The following is a 16,906-nucleotide window of genomic DNA, read 5'->3' on the forward strand; positions in this document are numbered from 1 at the left end:
TAGTGATCAGGGTAATAACAGAAACAAAGTGAGCACATTAAAACAACAAGTTGCTTCCCACCCCACCAAGAGCTGAGGGTGCTCCTTCCCAGGTTCATGTGAGTCTCTCGGAAGTGGGGCTCCCCTGGTTTCTCTTGCTTCACATTCCTCAGGTTGCTTGGAATGTAGTACTTTATACATGAATAAATGCCCTATTATTGCTAATTTTCTAAGACTTGTGAATTATATTAACCTTTTTATTTCTGAAATAATTATCTATTTAACCCTCATTTTGAGCCAGACACTGTACTAGGTGTTTCACAAACTGTTCTTGTTCTTTTTCTTTAATTTGCTTCTCATATGAACCCTGCAAGTTAGGTATTTTTATTCCCAATTTACATATTGCCGTGATGAGGCTCAGACACACTGCCCACAGTTCACTGGTAGGTAAGTCTCAAATCAGAATTTTATCAGGCCTGCTTGTCTCTGCAAGCTGTGTTCTCCATGTAATGCCCTGACATTCACTGAAACTGAAATGGTTTCCTAGGAGTGATATTTTACGTAACTGATAGGTAGTGCTCTCCTGTATATAGCCATCACTGCTGCTTCATTCTGTCATTCAGTAAATGTTTATGGAACACTTACAATGTATGCTGTGTTGTATAGACCACACTATGCCCTAGTTCCAGGAATGAATACAGTTTTCAAAGTGATTTGGGTAGAACTTGATGACAGCTTTTGTGGTTCTTGTCCTCATATTCAAACCAGGAAAATTTAGACAGATTGTGTAAATGTATGAGTTATATATGATTAGTGATCTTCAATTTTGTATTGTAGTTATCTTCGGAGGGAAATCTGTTTCCATCAGTGATGGTTTTCGTAAGTTGTCCGTATTTCCAATCATCCACCAATACACATGAAGAAATATTTGTAAAATGACCAAGTCATTGGTGGCATGAGAAGGCTGATTAAATGCCATTTCCAGAAGGAAATACCCATTCAACCCAGAGACCCTAACACCAACTATAATATGTAGCCACTACAGTGGTTCCTAAATCTAACTTTGTGATGTCTGGGATTATCTCCAATGAAAGTTATCTTAATTTTTCCCCTAAGAAAATACTTTTGGAAGTGTAATGGAACCAATAGTTACAGAGGGATGTACTTCCAGAAATATTACAAATTGGGATGGACTGAACCAAGGATTAGGGACTTGGTGTACAGCCTTTTACAAGCTTGGCATAGTACACATTTAGGGGCTGGGTTCTTTGTTGATACTTCAGATTTCTTTCTCTCTCCTTAGTTTGAATATCCCACATGTGTCCTTTTTTTCTCCCATCACAGAATGCATAACAGGAAAGACCAACGTATGATGAGTAATTTAGTGAAAAGGTGTTTTACAATGAGTTTTCGTCACTCGTTTCCTGTTACACTGAATCATGATTACTCAGGAAGGCTGAAACCTGAGAAGGGAAGACTGGTTGGGAGGAAACTTTCCAGCAAAACGAGGGAGGTGCTTACCTGCTTGACCTCAGAGCAATTTATGATTAACCAGTACAAATGTTGAAGATTTTGAAGATTTTGAACATTTGTACTTGACTTGAAATGAGAACATTAGCTAAGTTTCTAATTCTGAGCTTTCTTAGTATATGTGCTGCTGAAGTGAGCACGATTCTGAGCTTTCTTTAAAGCAGCAGAATTCTTTTTTCCCCCCAAAGAGAATCTTCAAAAACTCCAGAATTTAAAACAGTTTAAATCAGAGTTTAAACACTACTAATTTGAAGCATTAATATTTCTTCTAGGCTTATTACATTTTAAACTAGTTTGGGATCGTAATGTGTGGTTTCTTAGAAAGGCACCATTTATGGAAGTTTGATTCTTCCAAATTTATAATTTCTGATTTTTCTTCATTTTACATTCCTATAGTTTTACTTTGGATCAACTTCTGGCCTTTTTCGTAGGCTTGGAAATCAGGCCATAACTGTTGATCATTTCTACATACTGTAAAAAAGAGGCAGCTCGTTATAGCAAAAGATTAGTTCTCCACTTGCTGTTGCTCTCACACTGGGACGGGCAGACCCCAGGGTATGTGTGGGGTTTGCAGTATGGATGGTTGCAAGGGAACCCATTTCTGAATCCACGTATTTTGGCTTCAAGGAACTCAGTTTCTGGATTCTCCCTCCTAATATTGATTTGCCTGATAATATATTTGTATTCACAGTAGCACTTATTACTTCTCCCAATTTACAAAAGAAAGGAATCTAAAACCTTACTATGATGAATTACTCCAGGACATCAGTTTGAAGGGACTAGTCAAGGGTACTTAGACTCATACGCTTCCAGTCTTTCCCTGCCTCGGGCATTTTCCTGTTGAGGATGAAGCTTGGCTGTAGGAACTGTGTTAGATGTTCTGTATTCAGATATGTGGTAGATTGGGAGATGTGGGGAGTAGTCAGTGACAACTTGCCATTTAGGACTTTTCCTTTTTCATCCCCTAATTTCAAAAGGACTCATCCTTTTAAGGGAAAGTCCTGTGAAAGCAAAGCGAAAAGAGCAATGGTCGGAAATTGTGAACATGGTGAGTTAGTGTAGGAGCCAGAACAAACCACCAAAACAGAATAGGTTTGTGACTCTCACAAGGCACTGAGAGGTTAAGCAGCTTGCCCAAAGTCACACAGCCTGTCCGTGGGTCAGCCAGGATTTAAACTCAGGCCGTCTAGATCCACGGTCAGTGTTGTTAACTGCTATGATATGCTACCTATTTGAATCATATCTTAAAAGACTTACTCTAACTACAACCAATCCTACTTTTTTCTACCTTCTGCTAGCAAATATAGTATATATGCTAACTGCTGGACTTACTTTGTTTTGATTTTTAAAGCAATGTATGTCTTTCTCTTTCATTAAATACAGAGTAAAACTTGATCTTTTTTTTTCCCCTCATTAAACTTTCTTTTACGGAGTCTCAAAATTCTGTGACAGATTTTTGGTCAAGTTGTTGCCATTAAAAAGTACTGATTTTAAAAACTGCCACACAAACGGAAACAACAAATGGTCTACGAAACATTCTATACTTTCCTTCTAAAGGTTTTACGATGCGTTGTTATTATCAACCAGTCTTTTCCTATTAAAGTTAAATGGTCATTGAGACACAGTTCTGAGACCATTCGTCCATCACTGATTAAGATTGGGTGGCAGGTAAAAAGTGGATCGTTTCTAACTAAATTAATGGAGTTATTTCTGAGTTTTTATGTTTGATTTCTTTTAAAATTACTACTAGAGGCTAAACATCAGATTTCTATACATGTACATAATATACGTATATTCAACAGAGGAACATATCTCACTTCATAAATAACTTCTACTTTGGCCTACACATTACAATGCATTACATTATAAGAGTATTGAGTAATAGCATGTTGATCTTACCTTTGTAACTTTTAAAAATCATTCATTTAAATGTGTTGGAGTTTATTCATTTGAATTTAAAAAATGAAGTTAAGACTTTCTGACACAAAATAAATCAGCTTTGGCTGGTTTGCCAATTAAACTATTGTAGATATGTTGACTAAGTTGAATGAGTTAATCTGCAGATAATTTTCATAATTGAGTAAATTAAGGTGACAACTGATACATTATTAAAAGTGGATTTTAATAAAGAGTATATGATTTTTTTACATATAACTTACAAGGAGCTCAAAGAATCAAAGGAAGACATTATGTAATTCCCACAACTTATTTATATGAAAAGGGTGAAAGCAACCTCCAAAATAGAAAATAAATCTAGAATTAATGTTGAACCCTGACTCTTCCAGTGATAAGTCATATTTATTCATGGATGCATGAAATAATTTGAGAGGAAAGAGTAGCTCTGCTCATCTCATTAAGATAAACTTTTCAAGTAAATATTTAAATAGTAAAAAATAAAATTTAACATTTGTAAAATGTTTTCATCATTTGTATACTAATAATCATTTTAATGATAACTTAAGCCAGAAGAAAAAGAGTATCACCTGTTAGAGCCTTATGGATTCAGAAAGTAAAACAAATTTTAATTGCAATGAAGTACAGTAAGGCAGTCAGAGACCTTAGTATAAAAAATATCATACTAGGACAAAACTTCGAGGGAAATGAAAACAGTTCAAGGAAAGAAGTGAAGGATGCAAATTTTCTAACTATTAAAAATGAATATATTTACATTTTAAAAGGGTTTTGGCCCCATTTAAAAATGTTTAAATTTAAGATACGGTAGGATATTTACCTTTTACAAATATTTAAGCTGACGGTAAAATATTTTGGATCTTATCCTTTTAAAATGTGGAATGGGGTTTGTATGTATGTTTGTATTTTCTGGGGAGCGAGGTCTGTAGCTTTCATCACATTCTTAAGGGTGGAATATGTGAGCCAAAAAACAATTAAGCATAGAGTCTGGGTCACCAAACTTTGGAGGCACAATATTCTAGTTGTATCTTTCCTGTGCCCACATGTAGATATATGGAAGGTACAAAAGTGTATCTGCTTTTAAAAATCATAGTAGAATTATAAATTCTTAGGGCAGAGCTCTCAGTTCAAGCACATCTTTCCTGTATGTCTCTATAGAATGGTTATATTCACCCTCTGATTATTTCATATTTACAAGTTGCTGGTACTTTTCTATTTCAGTTTGAAGGAAGGAAGTACTGCGAACATGATTTTCAGATGCTCTTTGCTCCTTGCTGTCATCAGTGTGGTAAGTTTTACTGCTGAATGCAAAATAAAAAGTAAGTGTCAAAATTATTTAAGTTATTTAACACTACTAAAGTGTCAGCGGTACAAGGGTTTTTGGTGCTCGTTATAAATAGTGTTTATGTACTTTACCAGCCCTCTTTCCTAATACTAATACTCGTGTAACAAACTGGAAGAGGATCAAAACCCAGAGAGAACAGATGTTTAAGGATATCTAGTGTGAAGGTATTTCAGGACTGCCTAGGGCTTTTCTGTTAGGTGGTCTTTTGAAATGTTCTTTTTCGCCTGTTAACGCAGACGTTACCTCCTTGTTTCTGGGTTTGCCAGGAAAGACAGGGAAGCCACCAGCGAGGAGCTCGCAATGCTGACGGATTGCTGTGTGTTACACAAGTGCTGGACTTGCTTGCATCTTAGCCTCTTTACTGGTTGCGAACAGTTCTACGAGAAGGTGTCTAGAGATTGGAGAAACTGAGTAGAATGTTGTAAAGGCTTAATGAAAGAAGAAATTAAGCATGGGTGACAAAATGTGCTGCGCATTTCAGTTTTGTGTGTTCGTGATGAACAGAAATTACCAAAAGGCATTCACGAGAGCCCAGTACATTGTTTGGAAAAGGAAAGCCAGACTCAGAGATGTGATAAGACAGCCCAGAAATCAAGCTACAGAACCAAAACAAGGGCTTAGATGCAATAGAAAACATTGTTCTAATGCAGTGCTCACTGGGGCGGACACATACATAAAAAGTCCCAATTTGTGAGAAAGGTTTAAATGCATTTTTCCCCCCTCATGTTTTTTCCCTTACTGCTTTTAGCAATAAGATGCCACACTGGACATCCTTTGTGTGTTACTTCCCCATAGGTGAATTCATCATTGGCCGAGTTATCAAAGCCATGAATAACAGCTGGCATCCTGAGTGCTTCCGCTGTGACCTCTGCCAGGAAGTGCTGGCAGATATCGGGTTTGTCAAGAATGCTGGGAGGTAGGAGTTTTTTTTATCCTTGTCAAGTGTGGGTGGATAAAGTGACAACTACAAGGTCATTTATATTTTCTCATGGATTGTAAGGCGGTGCTTTAGGACACTGAACTTAAGGTTGAGAGATTCAAGACTGCAGTGTGTTGATTTGTCTGGTGCCTGTTAGGAGAGGGCAGCAGTGGTCGTCTGCCACATGTGTTCCAGGGCCGACAAAAGGGGGATGGGTACTTAAAATGGAGTTTCTTAAAGGTCAGTCAGATTATTTGGACAGGAATAAATCATTTTTCTTCTTTAAAATAGTGGCTTGATTCTGCTCTATTAAGTCAGCAGTGAAAGAAATGGTTTCTTTCATTTCTTTTCAGGGAAAAGGGAAGCATATTTCTTTTTAATTGTTAGGAGGAACCTTAGACTTTAAGTTTCAGTTTCTAAAGAAGTTTTGGCTCTGTTTAGACATCTGTGTCGCCCGTGTCACAATCGTGAGAAAGCCCGGGGCCTTGGAAAATACATCTGCCAGAAGTGCCATGCCATCATCGATGAACAGCCGCTGATCTTCAAGAATGACCCTTACCATCCAGACCACTTCAACTGTGCCAACTGCGGGTATCGCCATGCCTTTCTTCTTTATTGCACAAATAGTGGAAATAAAGTAAAAGATCACATTCATCTGTATTTCAGTTACTCTGACAAACCAAATTATTTTTCTCCAACTTTTAATGTGGAAAATTTTAAATGATGCTATAGAAGAGTCAAGAGAATAATATAAATAACACCTACTTACCCTTCATTTACTTTCACCGTTAACATTTTGCCACATTTGATTGTGTGTGCAGCACACTTTGTGTGTGTGTGGTGTTTGTGTGTGTGTGCACAGGTACATATACAATACCTTGAAATATTCAGATCATGTTAAAATATCCCCAGTCATCCCCAGAAGTGTTTTTCTAATGCAGGATCAAAAGAAAGAAAGAAAGAAAAGCTTTAAAAAGTCTTATTTTTGTATATATGTGTGTGTGTATATATATATATATATATATATATATATATATATATATATCTTTTACAGTTGTAATAATTGGGGTGTTGTCTCGAAATATTTTAAATTACATCTAAAGGGAATCTTTCTTTCTTGAAAAACTCATAAACTGTTAGGCTATGATTTCTGAATTTGCTATCTAGTGTACAAATTTAAAGGCAAAAGGTACTCTACCATAATAAGCAGTATGCACTTCCATGTTAAGTTGTAATAGGGGAAGAGATTAGGTAAGCTAAGGGTTAAACAAACAGCTTCATGGTGGATGTACAGCCACCTCATCTTTTTGTGATTATCAGTTTGTGCCTCATCTGGTCTTCTTGCCTATCCTCCCTCTGGTGGGATGTTTCTCATTTTTCATTAGCACTTCGAAAGAATTGTTTAAACAGATGAAATTCAAACAAGTCCATTTGGCTAACTGGGGCTATCTTTGGTATGTTTATTGACACAGGAGACTGAAAAATAATAGCTTACTTAAGCATTTGGAGACAGAAAATTCTGGACAGCTCATTTGTTTATTTCCTGTTAACCCATAACTGTTCTTAAAAGCTTGTGACAGTTTAAATAATTATTAGTAAATGGAATTAGTCTCCAAACTCCTCAGTTATTTGGGGAAGATAATATCCCTGAGTCTATCCTCAGTACTGTGATTATTCTCCTCTAGCTTTTAAAGGAAGACAAATGGACTATAATGTGATAATAGATAAGAAATGATAAACATGACCAGTGTGTTGGTATGTATCTGACTTATGGGTACATTTTATCATTATTCTGTGGTATTGATGTTTTGATAGGAAACTAAAACCTGTTCAAACCTATTAATTTTGGTTACTCTGATAACTGAAAAAGAAGTTATAGGGAGTGTTATAGTGATACCTTCAAAAACCTTCTAAAAAGTGTTAGCCACCTTGGTGCCTGTCTCTTTCTGTCTGGTGGTATCATTCCGATGGGTATCTTTGTCATGAACAGGAAGGAGCTGACTGCTGATGCCCGGGAGCTGAAGGGAGAACTGTACTGCTTGCCCTGCCATGATAAAATGGGTGTCCCCATCTGTGGCGCTTGTCGGCGACCCATCGAAGGGCGTGTGGTAAATGCCATGGGCAAGCAGTGGCACGTGGAGGTGAGTTCTCACTGGTGCAGGGGTAACCAGTACTTTTGAATTGCCATCGTTCAGATGTGTTAGCAAGATTAGGAGATCGTAAAGATTAAATATGGACATTTTAAAAATAACTGACTTTGGAAAAAAAAAACCACTGACTTTGTATAAAATTAAGAATAGAGAATATACTGCTTTTGTGATCTCTCAGTAATGATATAGGATGTGCTCTTTTATTCTTAAATCTTCTTAAGGCAAGAAGTGTCATGGTCCATGTCCAGCAGCCCTCGCTTACAGATGCTGCTAAGATGTTCACCTCTTTTCTCATTCCGTCATGTTTGAATAGGCTGTGTCCTAAATTAACCTGTGAAAGACACTGAATTAAGACTGGAAGTACGACAGGATTACCTATGGCCAAATGAAACAACTACCTCAAAATTTCATGTATCTTCTGTGAGGATAGTTTAACTTTGGAGTTTTACTTCATTGAATCAGTAAAATATGGCAATTCAAAACTGACCTGTAGCAATTTTTTTTCAGCATTTTGTTTGTGCCAAGTGTGAAAAGCCATTTCTTGGACATCGCCATTATGAAAGGAAGGGCCTGGCATATTGTGAAACCCACTATAACCAGGTATTGATTGTACCCAGTGGATACTAGATAGACTTTTATGAATTGAAGCTTATCAATATTTTAGCTACAAAGAAATCTCTTGGAAAATGTACATTGGGCTATCGAGATTTGTTTTAACTTTTTATTGGGGAAATAATTTCAGACTCACAGAAAGATTGTAAAATAAAAATATAAAGAATACTTATATAACTCTTACTCAGATTCACCGTTTGCTTCATCATTTGCATGTGTTTGCTCTCTATAAAAACACACACTTCTGTAAATGCACATACCTTTATAAATAAATATATATATATACAGATAGACACATTTTTTTCCTGAAGCATTTGATAAGTTCATTGTGGTCCTTTACCCCTAAATACTTCAATGTATATTTCCTTAGAATAGGGAACTCTCTTAGGTAACCATAGTTATCAGTATTGATACAATACTTTAATTTATTCCAATTTTGTCACTTGACCCAATAATGTCCTTATAGGATATTTTTACACTCCAGTACTAGACCCAGTCTAGGGTTGTCATGTTCCTTTAGCTTCCTTAAATCTGGGACATTTCTAGAGCCTTTTTTGTTTTTGATAGTGACGAAAAGTAAATTATTTGCATCGTGAGAAGTAAAAATTAGTCAGCGAACTTATACTTGTTTTCTCTAGTAATGGTAAAATCTGGTAATCAGCTATTTGTTTTTAAGTGGTAGAAATAACGGAAATTCCATTAAATGTTTGGTGTTCTAAAACTTAGTTCTAACACATCCTGAATTTTTACCACTTTTTTTTTTTTTTTTCATTTTCAGCTATTTGGTGATGTTTGTTTCCATTGCAACCGTGTTATAGAAGGTGATGGTAAGTAACTGGAGGATTTTACATGGCACCATATTGACACAAAAACACTTGAGTAATGTGAAAATGGAAAGAGGTTGATGATTGTTATTGTTTAGAATGTGATCATTATCAGTTACTTTTTCTCTTTCTTTGGTGAATTTCCCCAGTAATTTATAGCAATGTGATGATAATCGCCTAAGAGTTGGATTTGTTACTCATTTATGATAATACTTTAGGCCAGAGCCACAGGGTTGTTACACTAGGAATCGTGGCAAGTGATCATCACGAACCCTGAGTCCTGTTTCCCTTTCCTTTCCCTGGAATTATATAACTTGGAAGCTGTAGGGCAGTGTTTATTAGGAACAGTTTAATCCGCTACGGTCGTTATGAAGAGTCCCTTTAACCTTGCAGATGCTAAAACCGGGCAGTTGCCTGTAGACATTTTTAGGATTTACCACCCTTGTACTTGGGAATTAGGCATGGCTGATTGACTGGAACAGAAAGGAAGCAGCTGTGTTTACTAATGGTTGCTAGCATAATTCTGCCAGAAACTTCCTGTCAAAGTTTTAAACACTCCTGTTTTCAGCATGCTTCATGGTTCTCAGTAGAGAACCTAACTTGGGAAATACTTTCTGAAACAAAGCCTATAAGCAGTTTGCAAAGGATCAGTTCAGGGAAGCAATCTTTAGTGCCACTGAAAATAAACCTTCCTCCTGTGTGGGACAGTTGCCAAGTGAAAGAAGCTTTCAAAGGAAATGCTCAGCTTTGGAAAAAAAGACTCCTATAGGTGAATATGTTAATGTCTGGATTTTTTTCTTTAATTCTCTATTCCATCTTTCTTTGTTGGACCAATGGCAGTAGGGATAGAAAAGTAGTGGAAAGTGTGCTGGTAGGCAAGCACTGTGCCAGAAAAGCTCGTCTGAGTGACATAATTCACGTTACATTTTACACTGCATCGCCCACAGGAGTGAGAGACGTAAGCTTTGGTATGAAGACATGGTACATACCCTTTACGTGCCTCATAGAATAGTCAAAGAAAAGGGAAAAAAAGTTAACTGTAAATAAAGATTGAGAAGGGCAATAATAATCTTCCCTAAGATGAAGCCCACAGTCACGGAAGACATAAATTAAGTGTTCAGTTTCTATGTTTTTAATAATGTGAAAAAGTGAATTAATAAAATTGATTGATTCAATAAACATTAATTAACACCACTGAGGTTTTTAGCTATGTGATTCTTTGGCAAGAAAACCTCTTGAGAACCTCTTCCAAGTGTCTTGGAAATAACCTTAATTCTGTTTTGAAGTTGAAAATTTAAGCTCCTCCACTTGTCATACCAGTGTATGTGACCAAATGCCTTTCTTCTTCCTCTAGTGGTCTCTGCTCTTAACAAGGCCTGGTGCGTGAACTGTTTTGCTTGTTCTACCTGCAACACTAAATTAACACTCAAGTAAGTCTACAGTTTGCTCCAGTGTGAGTCCTAAGACTGAAAACTTGGGGGTAACATTTTTAGAAACACAGAGTTTTAAAAAAGAGAACTATTTGATTTTTTTTTTTCCTTCTTCTTGCTATTCAGGCCTTCTGACAGTAAAAGTTCTTCCTTTAATTGTTCCTTGTTCTTTCTTCTATTCCTTCTTTGTCCTACTCAAAGGGATAAGTTTGTTGAAATTGATCTAAAACCAGTCTGCAAACACTGTTATGAGAAAATGCCAGAAGAATTTAAGAGGCGACTTGCCAAACGGGAGAGAGAAGCAAAGGATAAGGACAAGCAGAAAAAGAAAAAGCCAGTCTGTTTGTAAACTTTTCTGTCCCTTCTGTCATCATTTTCACTACTTTCTTCTTTGGTTAGTCCTTTGGAATATTGTTCTGTTTTTGTCTTTTCTTTTTTAATTTCTTTTGCATGTGTTTGTAGTCGCCAGAGATCGAAATAAAGTATTTATCTTGTGGAGAGTTGGTCCTTTTACATGATAATTTTAATTGTAGAGCTTAAATTAATAAGGTTCACACTTAAGCCAACTTGTACTTCACTTATTTCCCTTCATCTGTAGATTCCCTCATCTTTTTTTAAATCACAATATGGGATAGATTTCTTTCTTTTTTTTAAGAAATTCAGAGGGTAGAATTTACATCTGTTAATCTATACTGGGAAAAGTTTTAACATATTTTTGTCTGAAAATTGCAGCTTTTAAAATCCTGGTTTTTTGTTTCTTTGCCTAAAATAATTTAATTGCTAAATTCCAAGTATCTCATGTTCTGAGTTCTGTATTAAATCCTTTTAGCGTGTTTCAGATCTAAGCAAACACCATCTAATGTACATAATAGGTATCTACTATCTTTGGTGTATGTATATATATTTTCATTAAATGCCCATATGCGACTGTTAATGAATTCATTTTCTTGATGTTTCCAAACTCTATTTTATTCCTGATTTTTATGGAAACTATTTCAGTCTTTGAAATTCCGTAGACTTACTAGTATGATTGTCCTATTTTTTCCTTTATGGTTAGTTACCATTGTGTTCTGAGCTCTAAAAGTTTCTTTTATTTTTTTCAGTTTTCATATTTCCTTCTATAAAGAGGAATTAAAATTCAAATATAAAATTAAAACAGTGGAAGATTTGCTTAGCCAAATCCCTGAAGGCAGTGTAATTTATTTCCTTCATTTTAAAAAATGGCAGTTTTGGGCGGCCGGTTAGCTCAGTTGGTTAGAGCACAGTGCTCTTAACAACAAGGTTGCCGGTTCGATCCCCACATGGGCCACTGTGAGCTGCACCCTCCACAACTAGATTGAAACAACTACTTCACTTGGATCTGATGGGTCCTGGAAAACACACTTAAAAATAAAAACAAATTAAAAAAATTTAAAATGGCAGTTTTAATACCTTTTTTGTTCTAAGAAGTCTTTGGGAGTAGTTTTTAACTAACTAGTACTATTTAAGTCACATTGCCATTTGAAATGTAACATCATTTGAATTACTATCAGCATTAGGATCTCTGAAAAACAGCTAGAAAATAATTCCCATGTGGTGCTTTAAAATAAAATATTTTTCATTTTAAATACATGGTTGAGAATTAACTTTATTAATGTTGTTCTTTAAACTTATATCAGCGGATTTAAACAATTGTCATAGATGCAAAGTACCACCGGACTTATTCCACAAATGCTTCTTAAATATAATTTCACAGAAAATGAAGTTATAAATTTGTGCATTTAGTCAATTCACAATTAAGGACCCTAGATTTCAACAGTAGTAAGCTGTTGTAGTTACTGATTAGAGAAATACATTACAGATAGGAGGCCATCTGAAAATTTGTCTTCTCCAGAACTGTTTTACAAATACATTGTTAATGTATATTGCTATAGCTCTTAAAAATAATTGAATTTTCCATATAGCTGCCATTCACAAAATGTAACCACAGGCAATCTAGTTCACTTGTATTCATTAAGAGTGATTATAAACTTTCCTATATTTCCCCTAGCAATCTTCTTGTCAGACAACCAACCCAAACCCATTATGATTTAAGATTTTTTAAAAGATGAGTTTGTAAGGTGATTTTTTTTGTTGTTGGGGTAGGAGGGAAGCAGTTTTATGCCAGGAAAGATGAAACCTCATAGCTACCTAGTTTAAAATACTAAGTAAGATTATTTTGCCTTTAATAAAGAGAGGATCATTCAAATTACAGAAATAATAATTCTTTGCTTTAAATAACTATTCTTTAAAGTGTTCTGATGGTACTTTAAAATGTGACTGACTTTAGTTCCCTGAATTATATTTACATTGGATTGCCTGTATACTTAGCACTGACAAAAATGTAATACACATTCTGTATTACGCAGGTAGATGTATAAGATCAATTTATAAGGACAATTTTTTCAAATATTGTGAATTTTTTTACATTTACCACATTGACAAGAATTGAGATTAGAATCATAGTTTTTGGCTAACACGTCATCATATAGTAGCTGCATTTATTTCAGTAAAATTATTTCACATTATTTATGTCTATTAAATATATTTTCACTAATTTTATTTTATTACTATCTTTAGGAATAAATTTGTGGAGTTTGACATGAAACCAGTCTGTAAGAAGTGCTATGAGAAATTTCCGCTGGAGCTGAAGAAAAGACTTAAGAAACTAGCCGAGACCTTAGGAAGGAAATAACTTCCTTTATTTTATTTTTTCTCTTCTATGCAAAGATAAGAGATCACGTGTACCAACATTATTGACTTGATCCACTCTTATTTAAACCTGTCTCTCAAAATAGTTGAGAGTGAAGAGGACCTACGTGAATGGTTTTCTTCATCTCCTTTTGCTCATTAAAAAAGAAAAAAACTTTGTGTAATCATATTTAAAACACAGATGAAATGAATATTTGCCTTTGTTAATAACCCGTTCCAATTTATTAAAATGTAGACTATACTTAATAGCAAAAAACACATGGTCAAATGTTAAATTTTAATTAAGGTGCAAAAAAAATTAAATGTAACTTTTAAAAATGAAAGTAAGGAGTTAGCTTTTACATGTCTCAGCTAAAAACTATAAACTTGTACTTGGTACTCAAAAGAAAATTAATTCCAACTGCTGTTGGGGAGGATATAGTGAAGAAAAATAACCAAGAAAACAAATCTTATGGTATCTTAGTATGTTTATCAGACTGGTAGCTATAAAATGAATATACACATTACTAAGACAAGAAACAAGTGTATTCAGAACTACTTGATTTTTTTTTTAATGCAATAATTATGCTTAATTTTATATTTTGTTCTCCTTGTGAACGTCTTCCTTCATACAGTTTCTTAACACAGTAGTTTTAGCTAGCTAATAGTACGCCTTTTTACATTTTGTGCAAAAAAATGTATTCTATGTATTTGAAAATACAGTATACTTTGCAATATTGGAAAAATGAAGTATTTTTTAATGTATTACAGCAATTATGCTTCTAAGCTTAAGGTCAAAGATGTACTCTTAGAATAGGATATGAAATTAAATTTTATGTAGGTTGGAATGTATCACTTAGAAAGTGAATGTTTATGTATTGGTCATATTGCCTTTATAACCATGTTACTATCTATGCTTTATATATAAACTTGCGTTGCCTTAGAAAAACACATACTTTAATCAGGAATTCTAGCTGTTTCATACAGTACCAACGAAAAATAAGTGCGTTGGTTGAGATTTATAAACTCGAATTCATTTACCACAGCTATGTTACATTTAAAAAAAAAAATTATCTCCTTTTTAGGAAACACATTAAAATTAATTTCTGTCATATTAGGAGAGAATGATGTCTCTATGTATGTCAAGTTTTTCATTTCAAATTTCATAATTGGATTTTATTTGCTATAATAAGTAAGAGGTATAAATGACTTTTAAATTGCAAGAGAGATGTTTAAGTGTCAATTTTAGGTTAAAAGTAGTAAGTTCTACTTTATAAATGATAAAGTTTTATTCTGAAGTTTCTAGGTCATTCTTTCTCGATAAACTTGTATGTAAAGCAAATTTTGTGAACACATTAAATATTGTTGTGTTGTTATTTAAAAGTTGCCAAGATGGATTTCCAAGGGGAAAATTACTGGTTTTTCCAAAAATTGCTAAAATGTTGTTTTGCCATTAAAAATATCACCTCAGGATGCTACCACTCAGGCATTAAAATATTTGTATGCATGTATTAAAACATTTGTGCATGCACTTTACAAGGGAACTTTTGTTTCAGTTTTGAGATAACTTATAATGAAGTACTTTATCTTTTAGTCTTCTTTCAGAATTCAAAGAATTACAAATGATTGAAAATAATCAATATTTATAGTTTAATACCGCATGTGTTCAGAAGTTTAAAACAGTCTTTGCATTTCACAGGAAGAATCAAAATCCCTTCGATGTGCCTTTGTCAGCTGATTTATGACCAGCAATGAAAAACTTGAAAGCATGTATTGAATATTATACTATGGATACAGGCAAAATAGGACAGGGTTTGCAGCATAGGGTCTTGATGCTAAACTCTTAAATACCCCTACACCAGAAGTACGGAGCAGAAAAGTAACCGTTTACCTATATTCTCTTATCACTTTGAAGATGCATGGACTGAGCTCAGCTGCTTTGATTACCTATCTTATATAGCCAGGCCTCTCCTGTAGCCAGAGGTCCCACTGCTATCCTTGCTCACTCTTAACATATGAATTAATAGTTCCTAGAAGTTGAACTTATTAAGTCTCTAATACTTTAGCGTATTTTATCTAGATACAGTACTTTCTTCCTTAGTAGGGCCATCGTTCCCTTACATGTGGGAAAGGAGGAAGAAGTTGAAAAGTTGTAAGTAGAATAGAAGACAAACTTGATTTATTTCATGATATTTTTCATGGAGCTTTCCCTAGCTGTGGAAAAACTCAGGTTAGTAAGCATATCTTTGATTAAAGTCCTGCAAGGCAATTTTAAATAATTCATTGTTTTTACCAAATTCCTAAGTGCTCTTTTTCTTACCAAGCCTAATATAATTGGGGAAAATGTCTGGATACAAATAAAACATTCTTTGGATCATGTTCAAAGCCTTATTAACATGGTACCTGAAATAATAGGTCATTTTGCCTCACTTATTTGCCAAAATAGCCATTTCTAAGTTAAGGAAATTTTGAGGTAGGCTTACAGCATTCTTACAGTGTTTCATTTTAGATTGTAAGCTCAATGGCAGGGACACTATCTTGGTAATTATGTTTTTATATAACAACCATTGCAGTGTACGCTTGGTACTTAATAAATGTTCATAATTATTAACAATGACCTGTTGTGCATTGTTTAAATTGAGTGGCTTTGAGACAGAACTATGAGAAGATAGGACTAATGTTTAAGAAAACCCTTTTGGAAGCAACCCAGGTGTCCATTGATAGGTAAGTGAATGGATTAAAAAAGCATGGGACACATACACACACACACACACACACACACACACACGAATATTATTCAGCCATAAAAAGGAAATCTTGCCATTTGTGACAATATGGATGGATGTTGATTGGCATTAAGTGAAATAAGTCAGACAGAGAAAGATAACTACCATACGATCTCATTTATATGTGGAATCTTTTATTTTTTAAATTTATTGGGGTGACAATTGTTAGTAAAGTTACATGGGTTTCAAGTGTACAGTTCTGTAATACATCATCTATATATCACATTGTGTGTTCACCACCCAGAGTCAGTTCTCCTTCCATCATCATATATTTGATCCCTTTTACCCTCATCTACCACTCCCTCCCCCCTTATATGTGGAATCTTAAAAAGCAAACAAACAAAAAAACCCTCAAGCTTATAGATACAGAGAACAGGTGATTGTTGCTAGAGGTGGAGGGTAGGGGGTGGGTGAAATGGATGAAAGTGGTCAAAAGGTACAAACTTCCAGTTATAAAATAAGTAAGTCCTGGGGATGGATTGTACAGCTTGGTAACTATAGTTAATACTGCATTGCATATTTGAAAGTTGCTAAGAGTAGATCTTAAAAGTTCTCATCATAAGAAAAAAATTTTGTAACTATGGTGACTGATGTTAACTAGATGTATTATGGTTACCATTTCACAATATATACAAATAAAGAATCATGTACATCTGAAAGTACTATAATGTTATATCTCAGTTTTTAAAACGGAGAGTTACACATTTTAAA

At 34.7% G+C, this 16,906-nt stretch overlaps 1 protein-coding gene across 11 annotated transcripts in view; it reads left to right on the top strand.

Moving 5' to 3' along the window:
* LIMS1 (LIM zinc finger domain containing 1) overlaps positions 1-16,026 on the top strand; it is a 154,321-nt gene extending 138,295 nt beyond the window's left edge. For 6 of the 11 annotated variants that reach the window (XM_019715012.3, XM_019715011.3, XM_019715013.3 and 3 more), the window contains 9 exons: positions 4,642-4,708; positions 5,561-5,681; positions 6,126-6,275; positions 7,675-7,825; positions 8,342-8,434; positions 9,225-9,273; positions 10,625-10,700; positions 10,902-11,094; positions 13,299-16,026. In XM_019715012.3, coding sequence (XP_019570571.1) covers positions 4,642-4,708; positions 5,561-5,681; positions 6,126-6,275; positions 7,675-7,825; positions 8,342-8,434; positions 9,225-9,273; positions 10,625-10,700; positions 10,902-11,049 — 855 coding nt within the window. In that variant the 3' untranslated portion in view covers positions 11,050-11,094; positions 13,299-16,026. Of the gene's footprint in view, positions 1-4,641; positions 4,709-5,560; positions 5,682-6,125; positions 6,276-7,674; positions 7,826-8,341; positions 8,435-9,224; positions 9,274-10,624; positions 10,701-10,901; positions 11,096-13,298 lie in introns of those variants that run through there. The other 5 variants (XM_074332324.2, XM_074332323.2, XM_019715010.3 and 2 more) reach the window with 2 other exon arrangements.
* The last annotated feature ends 880 nt before the right edge of the window (positions 16,027-16,906 follow it).

The sequence above is a fragment of the Rhinolophus sinicus genome, chromosome 2, assembly GCF_057876585.1.
Source record: "Rhinolophus sinicus isolate RSI-liver-muscle chromosome 2, RSI-T2T, whole genome shotgun sequence".
Taxonomy (NCBI): domain Eukaryota; kingdom Metazoa; phylum Chordata; class Mammalia; order Chiroptera; family Rhinolophidae; genus Rhinolophus; species Rhinolophus sinicus.